The sequence below is a fragment of the Notolepis coatsorum genome (assembly GCF_963971535.1).
Source record: "Notolepis coatsorum genome assembly, chromosome: 13".
In the NCBI taxonomy this organism is placed as follows: Eukaryota; Metazoa; Chordata; class Actinopteri; order Aulopiformes; family Paralepididae; genus Notolepis; species Notolepis coatsorum.
Window position 1 is genome coordinate 63,846,233 of NC_140177.1, and position 25,229 is coordinate 63,871,461.

A 25,229-nucleotide genomic window follows, 5' to 3' on the forward strand; every position below is an offset into this window, starting at 1 on the left:
ATAGCCTCGCCGACAAGTTAAATGCATAATCTATAGGCTAATTTTAAATCCCTCATTACCCCAATCAATCAGATTATATTTCTTTAAACGTACCTGCTGGCAGTATAGGCTTATGGAATGAATAATCAAATGAGATCTTGCTAGCGAAAATAATTAGTTCAGCTCTTTCAGAATAACGATAAAAACAAGCCCAAATAGTATATCTAATTGATACAAATTATATCATGAGGATATCTGTATGTGCTTAGGTATTAATATTATGTACTATATAAATACATGGTTTCCAAAGAGAGGCTTGGAGGGAGGCTTGCAGTTACACTATTAATCAGGTTTGAATCCGTTTCGGACCTAATCCATACATGCATTGAATTGATTACCATTTGGTTTATACCAGTAACACCGCATGTTCATCATCAGATAACAGTGCTTGAAAAGATAAATGCATTTTCTCGAATTCATTCATCAAAAACGTCAAAGGCTCATTCAATTTATCAAGTCACGTCACGTCATCAAATCCATCAAACAGCGCATCTCCTCATATATTTTAATCCCAGTTACAATATCACAATAACGTGTGACACTATCACAGTGATACAATTAAATATTCCACAGATTCAGATTCCTCATAATTCATATCCACAATCCGCGCATAGATGCTTCAGCTTGAATGAAACGCATCCGGGTGCTCCGATAAGCAAATACACAGCGAAGAATATTAAACTAATCAGAGCCAAACACCCGATAGGTTTCATTCATTAAAAATATCCCAGCGGGATTCACATTTGCAATGATCCGTTTAGTCCGTTATTAAAATAACTGTGTGTCGCGACTCGCGAGCGCCGTATCCGTATAAATATGACGTGCATTATATAGGACAAAGTAAATTCATAGGCTGAATATGATTTATTATCAGCGTTACTGCAGACATATTATTTTACATTTCAAACGAAGCACAAGAACATAATTCAGAATGGTATAATGCAGATCTAGACTGTGAGAATCATTTCAGGAAGCGAGCTGGCATTTCTTTGCGGGGGCGTGGCCATGGTTCATCCAGCTAACTGAACTTAACCCTGCTCTCGACCAGGCTCAAACTTTTTGATCTGTTGTCATAGTGATTTAGACAATCGAGCGTCGGGGAATGGAAAGGTCTGGCTTAAGTCAGGCTATGCTGGATATTATCCGGCTAACTCAGTTAGCCAGGTACGGGGAACGGGCCCGGTCTCTACATGGTCTGACTGTGCTCCTGACAGATGTATCTGAGTGGTGTTGTACAGTGCAGGTCGTTAAGGCGACCGTTGCTATGGAGATGAGCGCAGTCCTCTGTCCCATGGAGGCCATGTCCCAGCCAGTTATCTGGTTGGCCAGGCAGCCAGTGCCTGGAAACAACAACAACAACAACAACAACAACAACAACAAAAACACACACACAAACACAGTGTCAAGAAAACAGTGTGACAACATACTTTTAGTACTGTGTACTGTATGTAAGGTATGTAAGGTATGTAGTACTGTGTGTAAGGTATGTAGTACTGTATGTAAAGTATGTAAGGTATGTAATGTATGTTAGGTATGTAAGGTATGTAGTACTGTGTGTAAGGTATGTAGTAATGTATGTAAGGTATGTAAGGTATGTAATGTATGTAAGGTATGTGATGTATGTAAGGTATGTAAGGTATGTAGTACTGTATGTAAGGTATGTAAGGTATGTAGTACTGTATGTAAGGTATGTAAGGTATGTAGTACTGTATGTAAGGTATGTAAGGTATTAAGGTATGTAAGGTATGTAAGGTATTAAGGTATGTAAGGTATTAAGGTATTAAGGTATGTAAGGTATGTAGTACTGTGTGTAAGGTATGTAAGGTATGTAGTACTGTGTGTAAGGTATGTAAGGTATGTAGTACTGTGTGTAAGGTATGTAAGGTATGTAGTACTGTGTGTAAGGTATGTAAGGTATGTACAGTATGTAGTACTGTGTGTAAGGTATGTAAGGTATGTAAGGTATGTAGTACTGTGTGTAAGGTATGTAAGGTATGTAAGGTGTCTAAGGTATGTAAGGTATGTAAGGTATTAAGGTATGTAAGGTATGTAGTACTGTGTGTAAGGTATGTAAGGTATGTAAGGTATGTAGTACTGTGTGTAAGGTATGTAGTACTGTATTTAAAGTATGTAAGGTATGTAATGTATGTAAGGTATGTAAGGTATGTAAGGTATGTAGTACTGTATGTAAGGTATGTAGTAATGTATGTAAGGTATGTAAGGTATGTAATGTATGTAAGGTATGTAAGGTATGTGATGTATGTAAGGTATGTAAGGTATGTAGTACTGTATGTAAGGTATGTAAGGTATTAAGGTATGTAAGGTATGTAAGGTATTAAGGTATGTAAGGTATGTAAGGTATTAAGGTATTAAGGTATGTAAGGTATGTAGTACTGTGTGTAAGGTATGTAAGGTATGTAGTACTGTGTGTAAGGTATGTAAGGTATGTAGTACTGTATGTAAGGTATGTAAGGTATGTAGTACTGTATGTAAGGTATGTAAGGTATGTAGTACTGTATGTAAGGTATGTAAGGTATGTAGTACTGTATGTAAGGTATGTAAGGTATTAAGGTATGCAAGGTATGTAAGGTATGTAAGGTATGTAAGGTATTAAGGTATGTAAGGTATGTAGTACTGTGTGTAAGGTATGTAATGTATGTAGTACTGTGTGTAAGGTATGTAAGGTATGTAGTACTGTGTGTAAGGTATGTAATGTATGTAGTACTGTGTGTAAGGCATGTAAGGTATGTAGTACTGTGTGTAAGGTATGTAAGGTATGTAGTACTGTGTGTAAGGTATGTAAGGTATGTAAGGTATGTAGTACTGTGTGTAAGGTATGTAAGGTATGTAAGGTATGTAGTACTGTGTGTAAGGTATGTAAGGTGTCTAAGGTATGTAAGGTATGTAAGGTATTAAGGTATGTAAGGTATGTAGTACTGTGTGTAAGGTATGTAAGGTGTCTAAGGTATGTAAGGTATGTAAGGTGTTAAGGTATGCAAGGTATGTAAGGTATGTAAGGTATGTAAGGTATTAAGGTATTAAGGTATGTAAGGTATGTAGTACTATGTGTAAGGTATGTAAGGTATTTAGTACTGTGTGTAAGGTATGTAATGTATGTAGTACTGTGTGTAAGGTATGTAAGGTATGTAGTACTGTGTGTAAGGTATGTAAGGTATGTAGTACTGTGTGTAATGTATGTAAGGTATGTAAGGTATGTAGTACTGTGTGTAAGGTATGTAATGTATGTAAGGTATGTAGTACTGTGTGTAATGTATGTAAGGTGTCTAAGGTATGTAAGGTATGTAAGGTATTAAGGTATGTAAGGTATGTAGTACTGTGTGTAAGGTATGTAAGGTATGTAAGGTATGTAGTACTGTGTGTAAGGTATGTAAGGTATGTAAGGTGTGTAAGGTATGTAAGGTATTAAGGTATGTAATGTATGTAGTGCTGTGTGTAAGTTATGTAAGGTATGTAAGGTATGTAGTACTGTGTGTAAGGTATGTAAGGTATGTAAGGTGTGTAAGGTATGTAAGGTATGTAAGGTATGTAAGGTATGTAGTACTGTGTGTAAGGTATGTAAGGTATGTAAGGTGTGTAAGGTATGTAAGGTATGTAAGGTATGTAGTACTGTGTGTAAGGTATGTAAGGTATGTAAGGTGTGTAAGGTATGTAAGGTATGTAAGGTATGTAGTACTGTGTCTAAGGTATGTACGGTATGTAAGGTATGTAGTACTGTGTGTAAGGTATGTAAGGTATGTAAGGTGTGTAAGGTATGTAAGGTATGTAAGGTATGTATGCTGTATAGCAGCAGACTAACAGGAATGTCTGATCACAAAGTGTGTCTGTGTCGTATGACGTATTATTATGTATACTGCACCTGTGTGTACTGTATACTTTACTTACTCATCGTATATATTCAGATTCGAAGAGTTTATTGCCCATATTTATTGTAACGTATAATATAACTGACCTTTGATTACACTGTTTACTTTCTCATGTTCTTATATTCAGAGTTAATTATATTGTTTACACTGCTTATTCTTATCTTTACTATAGTTTTATTGCCTATATTTATGTCTTTTACTATTATCATGCCCGTAGGCAAACATTAGGGAGGCTAGATTTATTTTTAAATAAGCTAAAAACGTACCTCTTCACCATAGCCTTTTAATACACTCCGCTTCTTTTGATTGTACTGTAGATGACATTGCACTATTTTACTCTTTTATAACTTTTTTAATACAGGTTCTAAACTGTCAGGTATTAGCAGGTAGTCAGGTTTTAAACTGTGTTCCCTGAGAGAGGGAACTGCGCCCTGAGAGGGAGGTTTGCCCTGAGAGGGAGGTTTGCTCTGAGAGGGAGGTTCGAAGGGTCAATGTGGGTATCAAACAGGAAGAAAGACTATCAGGTTTAAAACTGTGTAGATATCAAACAGGGAAGAAAGTGGGTAAAGACGGCTTTAAACAGTTTCAACAGTAATTCAGCATTATTTTATTCTGTCTGTTGAGATCAGAGACTCTGTGTAGGATTGTTAGTAACTGTCTAACTGTACATATGGCTGTTTACACTAGTAACTGTTTACCTGCATATATAATTTTCTCCACCAGTGACTGTCTAGTTGCATATATATATCTGTTCCCACTGGAGGGCGCTCTAGGTGGAGCCACCCAGGTACTCTACCTTATGGCGACTATAAAAGCAAAGGTATCCACCCATTTCGTTCTCTCCCCCAATGTCTCTCAGTGAGAGAAAACTTGTGTTAGTGCTGCTTACCATGTGAATAAAAGAAGTCACGCCAGTTCAGGCTCAAGATAGAAACCATGCCTCTTGACCACATTATTGTCGCCCTATAGTTGAATTCTGTTAACAGGTTATGGGCCCAGATAACGCCGGGGCGAAATAGTGGAGGTACTGTAGCAAGCTTAGCTGAAGTTATAGGCTAGGATAGCACCGGGAACACCGCGTGGCTAGTCGCTAGGCCAACAAGAGCAAAAGCTAAGCATACCATTAACGAAGAGGATGGAAAACAAGAGAAGAGACAAATGGCCGACATTCAATGGAAAAGCAGAGAACTATGAGCTCTGGGAAGAGCGCATGCTGTGCTGCATGCACAGGGCGGGGCTGAAGGAGACAATCCTGGGGGCCCCCACCGGAGAACTGACAGCGGAAGAGCAAGCCCTGGACGACCAGCGGAATGCTAGCGCATACTGTGAGTTAGCGCCGATGCTTGATGACACCAGCCTGGGGCTGTTATTCCATGACACTAAAGACAGAGGCTGCGAAAGCCTGGCGGTACTGAGAGAGCATTTCATCGGGCGAGGAAGACCCAGAGTCGTGGCCCTCTACACAGCACTAACGGGCCTGAGGAAGGGGACCACCGAAACTGTGACCGAATACGTCAACAGAGCGGAGCAAATCACGACGCCATTGAGGAGTGCCGGAGAAGCACCGAGCGATGGGCTAATGATGGCGATGATAATGAAAGGACTACCGGAGCTGTACAAACTGTTCACACTCCTGATAACACACGGTTCAACGGACATTACGTTGGGACAGTTCAAGGCTAAGTTAAGGAACTTCGAGGCCTCAGAAGACACCCACCCAGCCGCCGCGGAGGAGAGGGAGAGGGTGCTAAAGGCGACGCCAAGAGAGAGAACCAGGACCACGACGGAACTGGCGTGTTGGCGATGTGGAGATAAAGGCCATCGGAGAAGCGAATGCACAAAGACTGTCTGGTGTAGCTTCTGCAAATCCACGGGGCACACAGACAGAGTGTGCATGAAGAAACACAACCAGAGCGGGCGATACGTTACGGACAAGATGGCGGCTACGGACGAGACGACGGCCATGAACGAGGCAGAGGCCACGGACAAAATGGCGACTACAGGCGAGACGAAAGCCACGGACAAAATGGTGACTACAGACGAGACAAAAGCCACGGACAAAATGGCGACTACAGACAAGATAACGGCTGTGGACAGGATGACGACAGCGGACACAACGACGGCGACTATCGACGTGAGATGACGGCGCCCGGAGGATAACGGGACAAGAAGACTGCGCTTTTGGAGCGTGGACGGCGGGCGTCGCCAGACCGGCCCAGCTGCAGTGGGCCCAGAGAAGGGGACTGATCGTGGACACGGGCGCTTCGTCCCATGTCATCAACGACAGGAGTCGGTTCAAGAACTTTGACGACACTTTCCACTCGGAGAGGCACTGCATGGAGCTGGCGGACGGTAGACGCATCTATGGATTGGCACAAGAGAGGGGAGACGCACAAGTATGTCTCACGGACAGCAAGGGGCGCCGGCGTACGGTGACGCTAAAGAACGCTCTATACGTACCATTGTTCCCACAAAGACTATTCTCTGTAATAGCTGCTACTGCAAGCGGCGCCAAGGTATTCTTCGATAAAGGTAAACATTTTCTTGTAGAACCTGACGGTACCCGGTTTGACATAAAGATGTACCAGAGAATATTTGATCTGAAAACGGAGTGTAATGACAACGACCAGTGTAACGATAATGATGATGTGTGTAGCGGGACGGCCAGTCACGATATTCAGACATGGCATGAGATTATGGGTCATTGTAATTACGAGGATTTATTGAAACTGCAAATAGTGTCAGAGGGCATGCACATTGAGGGGGAGAAGCGTAGACCTGACAAAAATTGTGCAATGTGCAAAACGGGGAAGTTTACCCAACCGAGATACAGAAATCCCACAGACAGAGTAAGGGTACCACTTGCACTAGTTGACAGGGACCTAGCAGGCCCACTAAGCAACGAGTCCATAGGAGGTTTTAGATATGTACAGTCTTTTACAGACGTGTGTACAGGGTCAGTGTTTGTTTACTTTATCAAAAAAAAGAGTGACACACTCCAGGCCACAGAAAAATTCCTGGCAGACGTAGCCCCTCATGGTACAGTAAGATGTTTGAGGTCCGACCACGAAACCGAGTTCACAAACAGAGAGTTCCAATCACTGTTGAGAAGGTATAAAATAAGACACGAGACGTCACGTCCATATCCCACGCACCAGAGCAGGGTTGGCAGATAGTAACTTACCAAAGAGCCTGTGGCATTATGCGGTGCAAGAAGCCGCTTACACCAGAAACAGGTGCTTTAATAAGCACTCGCGCACCACTCCGTATACAGCGCTGACAGGAAATAAGTGTAATCTAGCCAGAATGCACCGATTTGGATCAGTGTGTTATGCGTACCTGCAGGACAGAGGAAAACCCAAGTCCAAGGATGTAAAAGGATTTTTCGTAGGACACGACAGAGGAAGTCCTGCTTTCCTAGTTTATCACCCCGGTAACGGGAGAGTGCAGAAACACATGCTAGTCAAGTTTGTCACGAAGGCAACCTGTGAGAGCGAGACACAGACAGAGGAGTCAGAGCTGGACTCCAGAGCAAGGTGTGTAGAAATAGAAACACATCACCCCAGTGTACTTAGTACAGTTGTGCAGACAGACAGTCAGCAACCCCCAGAGGGCGATGACGAGAAGCACCTGAGGGTGACGTCAAGTGCCCCAAGCAGTGGGAGGTATCCCCCAAGGGAACACAAACCCCCAGAATATCTGCCAGACTATGCCAGGAAAGGGAGTGACGAGGAGGACAATACACCTACCCCCATTGAGTACTACTACAGGGTAGCCAGTGGGGTAAACCCGACCTTTAAGGAGGCCACATTGTCCCCCGAAGAGGGCAGACATACAGTGGGAGGGAAATGGATGTATTCAACCAAGTTACCAGAGGGCAGACAGACAGTGGGAGGGAAATAGTTGTATTCGATCCAGGAGGGTATTGAAGACCACGGTAAATACAAAGTATGGTTCATAGAAAATGTATTGAATGCTGAAGAATTGAGCCATATGTTTGGTCCCATGTTTAAGTACAGAGGTGGATGAGTTACCAGGTTTAAAATACTGAAATGGATCTTATGTTTAACCCCATGTTTAAGTACAAAGGTGGGTGGTTTACAATGTTAAAGTACAGAGGTGATTCAATGTTTAAATACAAAAGAGGATCTATGTTTAAAATACAGAAGTGGAGGATTTGATCATCGTTCCAGACCACAAAATAAAGACCTAGGCAGGTTAAACCATTTTATAGGTATGGACTTCGAACAGTCTGCCAACTGTGTAAAAATATCCCAGAAGAGATATGTGGGGAAAGGTCCTGAGATGTTTTTGACTGAAGTAAGAAATGTATAGATAAACTGTGGGTATACGCTTCATTCTGTTGGACAACCTGTACTCGCCCTGACCTATGTTCTGTAGTGAGTAAGAGTGTCATAGTATGTTTGTTGACCCCACAGAGAATAATTGAACTACGTCAAAAATATGTTTTTCGTTATCCCAGAGGTGCTGCAGATGGACAGCGGTGTTTCAGAAAAGACAACAAAGGTTTAAGGGCTTAGGGCCTACAGGGATACTATCAGCCTGTGAAGCTGAGTATATGTTTCTAGCTATGACAATGCAAAATGTGTTTATCTAGAGCAACTGCTCGATGTGATGAAGATAAGGTTATGAATGTATTGTTCAAAATGCAGTAGGTAATTGAAATATATCCTCTATACCGAATATGGTGTTTTTGAAGAATGGGCGTTGTGTCAAAACCGTTTAAAATGATGAACATTGTGTATATATGGAGACTGTTGTTTATAAGGACAACCAGGGGACCATTGTGATTACTAGGAACCCAATGTGTCAATATAGATGTAAACATGTCATTATAAATAATATCATCTCATCAGGTATGCCATCAGATAAGAAAGAATGACACCGGTTTACTGTCCAACGGACGACAGAGTAATAGATACTATGAGGGAGCCTGTTTTCAAATAAAAATTGAAGGGATTTGCAAAGGTCATGTTTAATGTGAAGATATTGACTGTCATACCCTATGGATGTTTTTGAGATTATATATTATTTCCTTTGTTAAATGTTTTTCCCAGAAGTCAGCCAGTATGCTAAGGAAAACCTCTATTCTACTCTTTTATTACAGGTTTTAAACTATGACTGTCAGACTCCTGAAAGACTGTCAGGTTCTAAACAGTTTAAACAGTAATTCAGAACTGCACTATTGAACTGAACTTTGTAAAGAAACTCAAAGTGCTAAGAGTGATGCACTGCTCTGTTATAGATCGTATAGCTTCACGCTCTGCTCTATTTGGAACTATCCCTTTATCCACTCTAATAATGAATAAACTTTCACATGCACACACCTATTACCTCCGCCTGGCCACACCCACATCCGCTCCTACATAAGCGGGGTCGTGGCCACACAATCAGCTCCTTCCCTACTTTCACCACCAAAAGTGTCTGTAACCCAGGTGGCCAGCATACTCTGCCCATTTCCGGCTACCGGTCGGCACACTCGGCATATGTCCGGCACGGCACGCCAACGATGAGCCGGATCTGGCGCGGTAATGGTTGCCGGGGCAGAGCCGACTCGCGCTCGCCAAAGATAAACCGGCTCTGGCCCGGCAATGGTTGCCGGGGCGGAGCCGACTCGGGCTCGCCAAAGATAAACCGGCTCTGGCCGTGGGTGGGAGAGAAATATACATATAATAGACAGTCTCCTCCCCACCGTATGTATATATTCTCTCCCCACCATATGTATATTTCTCTCCCACCCACCCACCCCCTCCTAATGTACAGTCTCCTCCCCACCGTATGTATATATTCTCTCCCCACCATATGTATATATTCTCTCCCCACCATATGTATATTTCTCTCCCACCCCCTCCTAATGTACAGTCTTCTCCCCACCGTATGTATATATTCTCTCCCCACCATATGTATATTTCTCTCCCACCCACCCACCCCCTCCTAATGTACAGTCTCCTCCCCACCGTATGTATATATTCTCTCCCCACCATATGTATATATTCTCTCCCCACCATATGTATATTTCTCTCCCACCCCCTCGTAATGTACAGTCTCCTCCCCACCGTATGTATATATTCTCTCCCACCCCCTCCTAATGTACAGTCTCCTCCCCACCGTATGTATATATTCTCTCCCCACCATATGTATATTTCTCTCCCACCCCCTCCTAATATACAGTCTCCTCCCCACCGTATGTATATATTCTCTCCCCACCGTATGTATATTTCTCTCCCACCCACCCCCTCCTAATGTACAGTCTCCTCCCCACCGTATGTATATATTTTCTCCCACCCCCTCCTAATGTACAGTCTCCTCCCCACCGTATGTATATATTCTCTCCCCACCGTATGTATATTTCTCTCCCACCCACCCCCTCCTAATGTACAGTCTCCTCCCCACTGTATGTATATTCTCTCCCCAACGTATGTATATATACCGCCATCTTTCTCCCGGGTTGGTGTGATCACATGACTGACAAAGCCGTGCAGTGATAGGCCAGAAGTCAATTCGATTGCATCCAGGCTCGATTGCTTATCCTGTCTGGGTAGCCCGGATGATGGTTTTTTACATCGAATTTTATACACCGCAATTATGCATCGAATTTTTTTACATTGAATTTTATTATACATTCGAATTTTTTACATTGAATTTTTATTTCACATAGGTAAATTCGGAGCAAAAAAATTCAGATACATGATTTTCAAAGTAATTATTTTCAATGCTATAAATTCGGTGTCTGAAAAAATTCAGATACATTTTTCAAAGTAATTATTTTCAATGCTATAAATTCGGTGTCTGAAAAAATTCAGATACATGTTTTCAAAGTAATTATTTTCAATGCTATAAATTCGGTGTCTGAAAAAATTCAGATACATGTTTTCAAAGTAATTATTTTCAATGCTATAAATTCGGTGTCTGATAAAATTCAAAAATCAGATACATGTTTTCAAAGTAATTATTTTCAATGCTATAAATTTGGTGTCTGAAAAAATTCAGATACATGTTTTCAAAGTAATTATTTTCAATGCTATAAATTCAATTCAGATACATGTTTTCAAAGTAATTATTTTCAATGCTATAAATTCGGTGTCTGATCAAATTCAAATACTTCTGTCACTCATTTGCTTCCATACTGTGGCTCTTGTTGTATTTTGTTATCTTGCTTTCCTTCTCTCTCTTCTCTCTCTCTTCTCTCTCTCTCTTCTCTCTCTCTCTATCTCATCCTCTTCTCTTATGTCGTTGAATTTGTGGTTCGTTCTTTTTATTTGCCTTTTTCACTTTTCGTGTAGGGCAGTGAGTGGAAGTCCCGTCCCCTCCACGTCGGGGACCAGCACGCCTCGCCGGGGCCGGCGACAGCTCCCCCAGACCCCCGCCACGCTACGCCCCCACGTCACCTATTCCCCCGTGGTCCGTAAGGCTATGCCCACGCCTCCCGGGGTGCCCCAGGGGCGCCTCCCGGCCCGGCCCCCTGGCGCTTTTCTCCGGAGCCCCCCCCTGCCGGCCCCCCGCCACCCCACCATGGCTCACCTCGTCAGGGTCGCCACCCGCCACCTCGCTGGGGTGACGCGGGAGGAGGGGGGTCTCCATGGAGGGCGACGGTTGCTTCTACAACCAGGACTACGAGCCGCCCGCCTATGAGCAGAGCCCCGCATAACATTGGGGTCTTGTGCTTGGCACTCCGAGCATGGCACTAACACTGTCACGGTTAGGAGTTTGATTCCTGCTGGGGCCACCCGTTGTGAATGATGTATACAGTCATTCCAAAGCACTTTATGTCCTAGTAATAGAGCTGTGCTATAGAGATGCTGTCATTCATTCATAACCAAACCAAAAGACATTTATAAACAACGTCTTACTAAATGCAGGCTTTAATTTACAACTGAATGGCCATATCACTCGTTTTTGTATTAATTCTCCTAAAAAAATTTGCTAAGCTAGACTAACATGAAAGTTTAAGTGAAAGTACACACTTGAGTAAAAGTCAAAGTTTCTACTTTTAAATGTACTTAAGTAGTAAACAGTGAACTTTTTTTCTGACTGTCTATATTCTTCTGCTAGCAGGTGTTTAATCAAAGATCCCCTGTGGGAGAAGCTGTTGCAGGGGAACAATGGGTTCATTTCATTGGAGGCTTTATCGTTGGGTTCAGAGAGGAGGATGTGATATTTTGTTAATAAATGTTTAAATATCTATTCAAGTTGTCATTTTTAACTGGAAAAAGTAGCATGTATGAGGGTAATTGTTACTTTACTTGATATTTGAGCTTCACTGCAGAATGATGTATATTGTGTACATACACTGAGAATATTATTTCAGTGAGGTAGGAGACAGCATGTAAACTTCTGAATTTTTCAATGAGGGACATGCCAATACTGAATTGGTAAAGGGAAGGGTCCTTAAATATGTGGCATTGTATTACTAATCAACCATTTCCTACTGTATTTCCGGTAATGTACGGTCATAGGCAGATAGTGGAGTAGCTCTGGCAGATGGGTACACAGTAAATTCCGCTGACTCAAACTGAGTACATTTCACTCAAACTGAGTAAAATTTCTTTACTCAGTTTGAGTCAAATCTACTCTGCGTAATTTACTGTGTAGTACCAGTATTGCATTGGCAGTGTCGGCTAGGCTTCGGGCAACCAAACCTGGCCCAGCGTGTGTGGGTCGCATCTGGGCTGCTTTAGGCAACCGGACGTTCACCGCTTCCGGCAACCCCGGACATGGCCCAGTGTACTCGGGCCGGAATCGGCCAGTCAGTCATTGCCGCCTACTGGGCCGATTCCGCCAACGTTCACCGCTTCCGGCAACCCCGGACATGGCCCAGTGTACTCGGGCCGGAATCGGCCAGTCAGTCATTGCCGCCTACTGGGCCGATCCGGACGTTCACCGCTTCCGGCAACCCCGGACCTGGCCCAGTGTACTCGGGCCGGAATCGGCCAGTCAGTCATTGCCGCCTACTTGGCCGACTCTGGCAGCCGGACTTGGGCCGACTAATTTCTTCCGGCCTGCCGGATACAGGCCATTAATGGGCCGGAACTTTTTGGCCACCTGGGAACACACCACTTTAAGTTTAGTGCTAAAGTAGTTGCTGGAGAAGAGGAGCTGCGTTGACATTGTATCTTTGTTTTCTCTCTCACTACTTTTCGAGAAAGTAAAGCGATAATGTCTTCACCACCGGAGAGTCTAGAAGATGATGATCATTCTGACCTCCGCCGGCGCTTCGCATTGGGGCACGCGTCGCTGAGCAATCCCCGCCGGCATTGTCTCCGGCTCTGCAGCTGGATACTAGGCCTCGGGAGGCGGTCGGCTGTGTGAGAGCTGACGTCTCCCTGGGCGGGTGATGTTTTTGCGACGCGAGCCTCGGGTGCGTCAGTTGTGAGGGGACAACTGTACAAGCTTACGTAAGGTCGGCTCCAGGCTAGAATCCTTTCGTTGCCTCTTAGCAGCGTGGAGGGGGTTCTAGTTTGATGCCCCACGATAACACAGTGCTCCTCCTCAGTGAAGTTGTAGCTTTGTTTTCCTGGGACCGTTATTCCGAGTCTGCGGTTCAATTCCCCGGGTCTCTGGACAACGGATACCCTCTGCCGCCGCGCTGGCCCCGTTTTTCAAGATGAAAACACCCGGCGCGAGGGGGGGTGAGGTTGGTGTTTCATTATGAGAATATCTCCGAGCTCAAGTCGGCTGCAGCCCGCGTGGATGAGATGCATTCGCAACGGGGCTTACTGCCGATACCACTGTGTTTGGTAAACACCGGTCTGTGAGTGGGATGTGTGTTGCCTTTTTCCTTTTTTTCTTTCAGGTAAAAGAGGGAGAGACAGCGGCTGTCAGTAGTGTTGGCCTGTATCGCTATTTCTCACGTTATACAGCTTCAGTAGTAGCCGCTTAGCTTACTACTGCGTTAGCTAGTGGCTATCGATAGCCGGTAGAAGCTAACTGTTAGCCAGTTAGCTGTTAGGCTACGACGTTAGCTGGCGGCTACGCTCGGCTAGAAACGTTAGCTTGATGCTATCAGTTAGCCTGGAGTTAAGCTGTTAGCTTGTGCTACAACCATTGGCGCTAGCCGTGAGGAAGTAGCGGGCCCTGGCACTCTGACTACGGCATCATCTCTGGCAGAAGATGTCGTCGGGCCTGCGCCATGATGGCCGCAGGAGGGGGGCGTCGCGCCAGAGCGAGGCTCCAGCTGCCGCCGCTTCTGGCCCAGCCAGCGAGAGGCCTCGTCAACGTGGTAGACCAACCTGTGTTTGCGGCCTTTTCGTCCTGCATACGAGGTGCAGGTAAGATGTCCGTAAGACATTGCCCCTCTCTTCCTTCCTCCCCCTCCCGAATGTTTTTGGTTAATAACGATGTCTTTGTTTAACAAAACATGTTACTTCACTGCATTTGGGGATACGACGTGTGCTGTGTGAAAATTGTCTTGGTCGCTATTTTGTATAGCTTATGTTCTAACATTGGCCAAGGCTTATGTCTTTCTCTCTACCTAAGAACAGCGTTGTTCTTAGGTGCACCCGGTGTCACGGCTCTGCTTTCTTTTGGCGTCGTATCAGGGGTGAGGTGGTGAGGGGGTGGGTGAAATTATTCCCTGGTTTGCCCCCCCCCCCCCCCCCCCCCCCTCAAATATGATTTTGTTTACAAAACGTGTGTTGATTCACTATATTTTGGGGATACGGTGTAAACCCTCAGCTACTGCTGGGGTTGCGCTCTTGTTTAGGAAGTGGTGCAGTTTTCTTTGAAAATTGTTTTGGTCGCTATTATGTATGTCTTAGCAAGGCCTGTAGCTAGCACTTGGTCGAGGACTTATGTCTTCTCTCGTGATAAAATACGGCGTTTTTCTTGCAGTAGCAAGAGTGAGCTTTTGCTTTTTTTATTGTATGAAGGGGGTTGTGTGTGTTCATGTTCTACGTTAAGTAAACGTGGCATTGAGTCCACAACTGGGTTGAGTGTTAGCCTGCAGAAGTTTTTACATATATAGCTATTGTACCAAGGTCCTTGGGCCCTCTTTTTGGTCTGTTGTTTTTTCTTTACTTTAGGGTAAAGGTATAAAAATGCAGGTGGCAAGTTCGCACATAAGCCTGAGCTGTGTATAAAGCCAGTTTTTTGCACAAACGGGTATATGCGCTTTCATGTGGCGCGCTACAACTGGTGTCATGGCGCTGCTTGTTGTTGCATCGTATCAGGGGTGAGGGGTCATAAGGGGTGGGCTGATAAACCCCTCCCCCCTTTACTGATTGGCCAGGAGGTTGGGCTTCCTGCCTGTCAGTTTCCCTGTCGGCTGAGGGGTCAGCGCGTCACAGGGAGGGGGAAGGGGGGGGGGGGGGGGGGGGGGGAGGTTCCCTGGTTCCACTCCATATTAGGATGGGTGGGTCACGGGATTTCCCCTCTGCCATGGAATACGTCACTGGGCGTGTTTTTCCTATTGGCCATGAGACATCCGTGAGTTTTCAGGCTCTGCGCTGCAGACCGCTGTCATTGTTAAGGTTGTATGATACGATGCATTCGAAAACTGTTTGTTTTCTGCTCTGCTCTCTATTAAAGTGTGTATTGGGCCGTTGGTCACTTGGCCCAATTATTACATATATCCTTTTCAATTGTTACTCACGTAGAGGTCTCTCTGGGGGAACTTCTGTCTTCCCGTCTTATGTGAAGAGCAGAATTGACAGGGTTTTACCCTCAGACGCGTCATATGAGACCCGTGTCTGTGTCTTATAGACCGGCTTCCTGCTGTTCGTCCCAGACAGCATGGAGGAGACGTTTTCTGGTGTTTCTTATTATAATTCACCATTGATGTGTTTTCGGGTTCTCGACGTGCATATAGAATAGAATAGAATAGAATAGAATGATCTTTATTGTCATTGTTACAGTGTTACAATGAAATTTTAAATGCAGCCCTAGGTGCTAGCCATCACACAGTCCTAGATCATAAAAACACAGTCCTAAACACAGTATTAAATATAAAAACAAGAGTAAGGCATAAATGGACATAACATAAACATAAACAGGGGGGTGTAAAAGATAATTGCACTATTCCTTAGTGTTGTGTGTGTGTGTGCGTGTGTGTGGGGGGGGGGGGGGGGGGGGTGCAGGGGAGATTGTTGTTTAAAATTTTAGCTGAGTTTAGTGCACATATGGCCCTGGGATAAAAACTAAACTTCAGTCTGTTAGTCCGGGTGGGCATGACGCTGAAACACCTGCCTGAGCGTAGCCGTACGAGGTGTTTGTTGCCCGGGTGGTGTGGATCTTTCAGTATTTTGACTGCCTTTTTAAGACAGCAGGAGTTGTATAGTTCTTCCAGTGAGGGGAGAGGGCAGCCGATGATTTTCTGGGCCGAGTTGACGACCCTCTGGAGCGCCTTCCTCTCTGCCGCTGTGCAGCTGAGGAACCACACGTTGATGCAGTAGGTGAGGATGCTTTCCACGGAGCAGCGGTAAAAGGACACAAGCAGGTCTTGTCTGAGGTGGTAATTCCTCAGTATTCTCAGGAAGTAGAGTCTCTGTTGTGCCTTTTTCACATTCGCCTTGGTGTTGGTTCTCCAGGTCAGGTCATCCTCCAGGTGGACGCCCAGGAATTTGATGACCGAGACTCTCTCCACGCATCCCCCGTCGATGTACAGGGGCTGTATGTCGGTCTTCTTCCTCCTGTAGTCCACAATCATCTCCTGGGTTTTTAGCTTATTCAGCTGCAGGTTGTTGATTTTGCACAGGGCTGACAGCTGCTCTACCTCATCGCGGTATGCGGTCTCGTCGCCTTTTGAGATGCAGCCCACCACGGTGGTGTCGTCAGCGAACTTGATGATGGTGTTGCTGGGGTGGACTGCGGTGAAGTCGTGGGTGTAAATAGAGTAAAAAGGGGACTCAGCACGCAGCCCTGGGGGGATCCGGTGCTGAGGCTGATGGCTGTGGAGGTGTGGGGGCCTATCCTGACCCTCTGGGGGCGGTCAGAGAGGAAGTCCTTGGACCACCGGCAGAGGGGATGGTTTAGTCCAAGGTCCATGAGTTTGGGCACTAGTCTGTCAGGCAGGATGGTATTGAATGCAGAGCTAAAGCCCACGAAGGGCAGCCGTGCGTAGCCCCCCGCTCTCTCCAGATGGGACAGGGAAGAGTGGAGAGTTGTGGCAATGGCGTCCTCCGTGGACCTGTTGGCTCTGTATGCAAACTGGTGGGGGTCTAGTCCGGGTGGGAGGCTAGAGATGATGTGGGGCTTGAGTGTCTTTTCAAAGACCTTCATGGGTAGGGAGGTGAGTGCGACTGTCGTTCAGGCAACTGATGGAGTTCTTCTTTGGGACCGGGATGATTCTGGAGGTTTTTAGTCAGGGTGGGACGATGGCTTGGGACAGGGACTGGTTGAAGATCTTACTGAAGACCCCCGTCAGCTGGTCAGCGCAGTCTTTCAGCACCTGTCCCACGACACCGTCCGGCCCCGCTGCTTTCCTAGGGTTCACTCCCTTCAGTGTGCATCTCACCTCGTGCTCCGTGAGGATGATGCTGCTGAGGGCTGGTGAGTGTGGTGAGGCTGCTTCTGTCGGCACCACCTCGGGGGTGGCGTTGATGTGCAGTGTGGATGTTTTCGTCTGCCTCGCCTCGAATCGTGCGAAGAAGGAGTTCAGCTCCTCTGCCAGCTGAGGGTCACCCTCGTTGGCTGAGGAGTGGCTGGGTTTGTAGTTGGTCATCTGTTGGACCCCCTGCCATACCTGTCTGGTGTTGTTGCTCTGGAAGCAGTCCTCGATCTTCCCCTTGTAGTCGGTCTTGGACCTCTTGATACCTCGCTTCAGGTTGGCTCTGGCAGTGCTGTATAGCTCCTTATCACCAGACCTGAAGGCGGTGTCCCTCTCTGAGCAGATGCTGCACCTCTCCCGTCATCCACGGCTTCGTATTGGGATAGACCCGGATACGTTTGTCCACGGTGACAGAGTCTATGCAGTGCTTGATATATCCCAGCACTGATGAGGTGTACAGTTCCAGGTCTTCATGTTCAAAGACCTCCCAGATGGTGTTCTCAAAACAGTCCTGCAGCTGTGGGGTGGCGCTTACCGGCCAGGTTTTAACTGTCTTTAGTATGGCCGGGGCACTCTTTCTAATGGGGGTGTAGGATGGGATTAAAAGCAGGGATACATGGTCTGACTGACCTAGATGGGCTAGTGCTTTGGCTCTGTAGCCCAGCTTAATATTAGAGTAGACCTTGTCTAGTGTGTTATCTCCTCTTGTGGCACATTTTACATGCTGATAAAATTTGGGAAGTACTCTCTTCAGGTCAGCGTGATTAAAGTCCCCCGCAATGATGTGAACAGCCTCGGGGTACGTAGTTTGTTGGTTGCTAATGGTGCTATGTAGCTGACCTAGCGCCGCGCTAGCATTAGCATCCGGTGGAATGTACACTGCTGTTATCAGAACAGCGTTAAATTCCCTTGGAAGGTAAACGGGTCGGCATTTGACGGTCAAATATTCTATGTCGGGTGAACAGTGGCTACTCACAATGTTTGTGTTCGTCGCCCAGGAGTCTTTCTTGTAGATTAAAAGGCCACCGCTGCGTGACTTCCCTGTGCTCTCCTTCGTTCGATCTTGTCTGTGATGCGTGCGCCCTTCTAGCTCGATGGCTAAGTCCGGGATGGATGAATGGAGCCAGGTTTCTGTGGTAATTAGCATGCAGCTATCCTTCACAGTGTTGTTAGTTGCAACCTGTAGTCTCACTTTGTCCATCGTGTTAGCGAGAGATGTGGCATTTGTTAGGAAAATACTCGGCAGCGGAGGTTTATCTGGGCGTCTTCTCAGTTTCTCTAGCAGCCCGGCTCTGCAGCCCCGTCTTTGTTTACGTTCCTTACACCAGCGGCGATGTTTGGTAATGGGGATAACAAACCACGGTGCGCCAGGGCTCTTAGCGATTTTTATCTCTACCGAGCGCCAGTGCACTAGGTTAGACCTCGACGGCTCACGTGCATCTCCGGGGGGAGATGACGGAGTAGATCAAAACATTGGCGGAGGGGTCTCACGCCCATGAGATGGGCCACCAGGCACAGTGCATTCGCGTACTGACCGTCTTGGTAGCGCCCTCTGTGATGTTTTGGATCGACACGCGTACCTACCCCCCTCTTAGGACTGGGGATGGCGGCGTGACTAGGATGCGTGAGTGGTTCTGGTCGCGCCGGACCAGGTCAGTTAACCCGTTGTCCGCCGGGGCGCAGATCTGCTGTTCTGGTACCCCGAAGGACTTTGTGCTTTTCCGGGGGGAAAAGGCCGGGTCGGGCCGGGCATCACATGGATTGATGTCGTGGATGTGTGTGTCATATGTATGCCACCACAGGTTGCTCTTAACAGTGTCGTGCTTGGTCCATACTGTGTTGTACCTTGCGCTGTGTTAGGGGGCTTGGTCCCTGATTGACAAGCTAAAAGCAATTGGTTTTGATAGTTTATCAGTGAGCTGGATGCAATCCTACCTTGAGGGGAGAGAACAGATGGTGGAGGTAAACGGTACTCTATCCCCCCCTCTCACAGTGAGCTGTGGTGTTCCACAAGGAAGCATACTGTTCCTAATTTATGCAAATGACATGTCGTCAGCTTGTGACTGCAACTTGTTCTTGTTCGCGGACGACTCAGCCCTGCTGGTCTCTGACAAGAACAAGTTATAGGTTGAAAAAACCCTCAGCTCTGAACTCTGCAGAATCTGCACCTGGTTCGCTGATAACAAACTATCATTACACCTGGGTAAAACAGAGTCCATTCTCTTCTGATCAAATAACAAACTCAGCAAGACCGACGGCTTCTCAGTTACAGTGGGTGACAATATTGTCACAAGGAAAGATGAAATTACATACCTAGGTTCCATCCTAGAGGCAAATATTTCCTGTGACAAAATGGCATCCAAGGTAATAAAAAAAGTCAACCAACGAACTAGATTCTTGTACCGGATCTCCACTCTGGTAAACAAGAATACCCTGAAGACTCTGGCAGGAGCACTCATTCAAGGGTACTACGACTATGCTTGCACCTCATGGTACCAAAGCACCTCAAAGGCGCTAAAAACAAGATTACAAACATCACAAAACAAACTGGTCAGACTTCTACTTGACCTTACCCCTAGAACCCACCTCACCCCTGCCCACTTTGACAACCTAGGATGGCTTAGAGTAGACGACAGAGTACAGCAACTTGCAATGGGCCTGGTCTACGAGATACACTATACGACTAAGGTACCCATGTGTACATGTCAAAATACTTCCCAAAGGTCAGTGAATACCACGACCACAACACCAGAGGAAGCTCAACAAATCATGGTAAACCCAGATTCGGCTCAAACAAGGGACTAAACACGTTTCGCAATTATGCCACATCAATGTGGAACGCCCTACCCAAAGCTGTAAAGGAATGTGAATCCCTACCCACATTCAAGACCGCTCTTAAAGAGCACCTACGGGAGGCTGCAATTCGAAACTGGCCACCGTAAATGTCCAAACACAACCCCCTCCAATGTACAGTAAATTACCAAGTATGGTCTTGTCAATATTCAAAGCGTCCATGAAAACTAAAGGCTTCATCTGTATGTTTCTGAGTTTTCTTTGTGGGTTAAGGGAACAACCGCCTCCTGTTAAACTAAACATAGGGGGGGCGGTTGGTTCTCCGGTGTGTTGGTAGCAGAGTCGACTCTCGGGTTGAGGCCGGGCTTGACCCTGTCTGCCCGAGAGTATGCCCCGCATCTTTCATGACGTCTGCCAATTGTGTCAGCCTCTTCTTTGAACCTCGACCCCGCTGGTTTGGGGAGTCGGTTTGTGGAGGTTATGACATGGTGCACAGCATACCGAACACCCCTTCCGCCGGGATACTGTTCTTGCAGTAGACCCTTTAGGCGCCTGTCTAGTCCGCAGTGCTCCAGGCACAGGCCGAGTTCTGCTCTTGGGGCCTGTTGCCTGGATTGAGGGATCAACCTCCTTGGGGGTTGTCTCCCCGGCACGCCGACTGGCCCCGCAGTGTTGTGGGGGGTAGCCTCTTGAGGAGAGTGCTTCAGAGCGGCGTGCCAAGGGGGGAAGGGCCTGCTCTTGTTTTTGTCCTGTCCGATACGCTGGCGATGTGGGGGGTGGTGTCACCAGTGACCGTCTGGTGGGGTCTCGATGCCGCGGCCTCGTTGACCTCACCGGGCCAGAGCATGTGAGCGGAGCGCGAGCGGAGCGAGAGCGGAGCGGTGGATTTTGGAGTGAGCGCGGACTGGGCTTTAAAATGGGTCAGAGCGACTCCGGAGCGAGAGCTCTCCTCCGCTCCGAGCCGCTCCCAGCCGCTCAGTGCACACGATCACACAGTGGTTTAAACTGATGTAATATACATGTAGTACAATGCCAAAGCAATAGGTGGCGATGTACAAACATGAAGGCCATTTTCAACCAATCAGAAGGGTGAACCGTCACTACACATCCTGCTAAGTCAAAGCAGAATCCGCCATCTTTAAATCACCAAGAGCGGAGAGTTTAGTCTCTCAAAAAGCATTAGCATAGTACATAGTTGAATGGATAAACGTTATTTAACATTGCAGAATGGGTACAATACAATACGGCTCAATACAAACAATTGTTAAGGGGCCCAGGGGGTGCAGACTGTTGTAGTTTGGTCAAATCAAGCTAATTTACATCATGCTGAGCGGGCTGTGGAGTGGGGAGCGCTTGATGCGCAAATGTAGGTGAGCGCTGAGCAAGCGCTGAACGGCTTGGGGGGGGGGGGGCCAACATGAGCGAATGTGAGCGGAACTCTAGAGCGAAGAGCGGATTTCTCGGCCGCTCCGCTCACATGCTCTGCACCGGGCCCCCTTTTTGGGTCCTAGTCCTCAGTTTGTCCTAGGGCTGGGACCTCCTCCGCGCTCCGCTGCTGCAGCCTTGCCACAGGGTTGGGTTCCTGACCTTCGACCCTGTGATGTTGGGGGCTGTGACGGGGGTGTTTTGCTTCCCGTCCGTTCCCTGGTGGCATGTGGGATGCGCGCCTGAGTGGTCGCGGGTCCTTCTGAACGAAGGTAAGTCCCACAGTCTGCTCACCCTGTGCGTTTGAGGTGCTAAACCCTCTTCGCACAGTCGGATCCGATTCCCTCCCGTCCTCCACTAGGGGGGTCCGGGGGCTCGGGTCCTCCCCGGTTCTGATGGTTGTGGGGGGCCTCAGCGGGTACATCTGTCGAGCTTCTCGCTCTGCTCAGCTCCTGTGTTCCAAAAAGAGCAGAGCGTGAAGCTATACGATCTATAACGTAAGGTTATCCTATAACCCTAGTTATATGAGTATAGCGAGCGCTCTGCTCTGACTCACTGATGACCCCGTGGTCTTCGCCTTCAGTGGTGAAAGACTTGGGAAGGAGCTGATTGTGTAGCCATGACCCCGCTTATATAGGAGAGGATGTGGGTGTGGCCAGGCGGGGGTAATAGGTGTGTGCATGTGAACGTTTATTCATTATTAGAGTGGATAAAGGGATAGTTCCAAATAGAGCCGAGCGCTCGGTATACTCATATAACTAGGGTTATAGGATAACCTTACGTTCTATAAAGTGTTAAGAGTGATGCACTGCTCTGTTCTATATAGTGTTAAGAGTGATGCACTGCTCTGTTGTTCTATAAAGTGTTAAGAGTGATGCACTGCTCTGTTCTATAAAGTGTTAAGAGTGATGCACTGCTCTGTTATGTTATTGAACTATTTTATTGCACTGCACTATTGCATCATTTTTCTTTGTCTATTCGATTTTACTAAACATTTTATTACACTGCACTATTTTACTACTATTCTATTTTACTCTTTTTATTACTGTCTATTATTTAACTGCAATAGAATCAAACCATAAACAAAGAGGCCTATTGGGATGTTAGATCCTAATGTGATGTTCCATACCTTGTCCATTTTGCTCTATTTTATGCTTGTTTTATATGTCTGCACTTTATGCATTGAACTGCCAATTTTGTGCACATTTGTCCTGCCTTTTTTACTGCAGTAAAGCACTTTGAGCTGCAATTCATGTATGAAAGGTTTTATTAAAAAATTATTATTATTATTATTATTATTATTATTATTATTATTATTATTATTATTATTATTATTATTATTATTATTATTATTATTATTATTATTATTATTATTATTATTATTATCTTGTAAGGTATGCAGTACTGTTTGCTGTATGCAAGGTATATAGTACTTTATTATTTTATTTAGATAAAGATGTCTAATGGAGAAAACTCTGCTTGATACCTTTAAGAGTTTCTCATTACACACACACACACACACACACACACACATACACACACACACACACACACACACACACACACACACACACACACACACACACACACACTCACACACACACACACACACACACACACACACACACACACACACACACACTCACACACACACACACACACACCTGCGTTCTATTGTGTAGGGCGTCTGGTTCACCCATTCCCATTGGCCAGTTCTCTCGTCAGTCAGACCCACCCAGTAGAACAGGGCGGGGTTAAGGTCACGGCCGCTGGCCCCATGGCCGCTCACAAAGGTCTGGGGAGAGAGAGAGAGAGAGAGAGAGAGAGAGAGAGAGAGAGAGAGAGAGAGAGAGAGAGAGAGAGAGAGAGAGAGAGAGAGAGAGAGAGAGAGAGACACACAGAGAGAGAGAGAGAGAGAGAGAGAGAGAGAGAGAGACAGAGAGAGAGAGAGAGAGAGAGAGAGAGAGAGAGAGAGAGAGAGAGAGAGAGAGATTTTTATTTTTATTTTAGAAAAACATTTATTTACATAATTCTCATTACAATGTACAATGTGTATGTCAATACAATTAAACAACTAACTACACATTATATCGGGCAACATGTGTCCCCATCACACTTAAAACCACATGAGATCTCACAATAAAAAAAATGCTAAAATACACCCGTCCTTCTGCAACACAACAAAAAAACATTGAAGCTCCACCCAAACAAAAAAAGTATCCATATTTCCATTCAACACATAATATGTCATCAAGAACAACATATGAGCAACCCAAAAGGGTCCCGTCAGTCCATTTGTGTCAGTTTTTATATCCAGCTCATGAAAAAAAAGATCCCCTTCATCAGGACCTTCCGTTCCACCGACATAATCCTGCAACAGGTATTGTTCCCCGACGCTCCGCGCTTCAGTCCAATCGTCCAGACAGACCCTGTTGTGACAGGCCGTCCTCAGCCCCAATAAAGAAGCCACTTCCTCTGACCCGGCTACATTCACAACATCTTTCAGTGTCATTGTCCCAACTGCTTGCAGACACTGTCCAAGCCCAGGTCTACTCCCTTCCTGAATGTCCAGCCGGGCTCCACACATCAGAAGCTCCATTATCATGGTAACATTATATTATCCAGTTTTCTGAGCTTCTGCACAATTTTCCTCAGTCTAAAAACTTCCTGGGAAGTTTACCCCCCATTGTTCTTCGACCTCATTTGAGTCCTTGCTGAAAAAATAAACATCTCCAAATCTTCAAAAAAATCTTCCACTTTGACACTTCTCAAATTTTTTGTTGTGTGCAGGAACTTCTGTATCTGCCTGACTGCATAATATTTTTTCCGTTGTGAATCAGACACTTGAGAAGCATTTGGGAACTCATCTTCCTCAACACTTGAGATGTCATCCCCCCATTGTTTTTCAATCTCACCCCATTGTTTTTCAACCTCATCCTCGTCTATGCTGGACTGAGAGGAACCTGTGTCTTCTACACCCTCCTGACTTTCTTTGACCAAACTTGTCACTCCTTCCTTATCCTGAGAGCCCACCCCTCCATCACTTCCCACCACGCCATCCACTGTCTGACTGTGTACATTGTCCACCACATTCAACTTTTCCCCCATTACTTCACTTGTCATATTTTTTTTATTCCTTTTTTTACCCTGACGCGGTGTTGGGCTTGGGGGGACAAAAAAAACTCTGCTCTCCCCTGTTACCTTGCCACTTGTTGAAGGGGGGGCAGCATCTCTGATTCCCACCTCCTTACCTACACAACCACTGGTTGAGGGGGGAACAGCGTCTCCCACCCCTCCCTCCTCTGTACCTGCACCACCCGCACCACCCCCTGTTACCCCACAGTCGCCACTAGTTGAGGGGGGGGCAGCTACCCTCACTCCTCCCTCCTCTGTACCAAGGCTCTGCTCTGTACCTGCCGCACCTGCTCCGCGGCCCTGCAACTGGACACTATCAGCTGCACCGCTGGCGGTCTGCAGAGGGATACTATCGGCTGCACTGCTGGCATTCTGCAGCGGGATACTGTTTACACTGCTCTCAGCTCTGCGCTTCCATACTCCTCCTACCTCCACAGCTGCACTGAGCC

General features: G+C 46.2%; 1 protein-coding gene across 1 annotated transcript; it reads right to left on the bottom strand.

The window, feature by feature from the left end:
• Window positions 1-1,225: 1,225 nt before the first annotated feature.
• On the bottom strand, window positions 1,226-25,151 carry asgr1a (asialoglycoprotein receptor 1a; the record flags this gene model as incomplete). The annotated part of the gene is made up of 3 exons (XM_084327687.1): window positions 1,226-1,379; window positions 23,310-23,440; window positions 25,059-25,151. 3 exons carry the CDS (start codon window positions 25,149-25,151, stop codon window positions 1,226-1,228), a joined length of 378 nt encoding a protein of 125 aa, XP_084183813.1.
• Window positions 25,152-25,229: the final 78 nt, after the last annotated feature.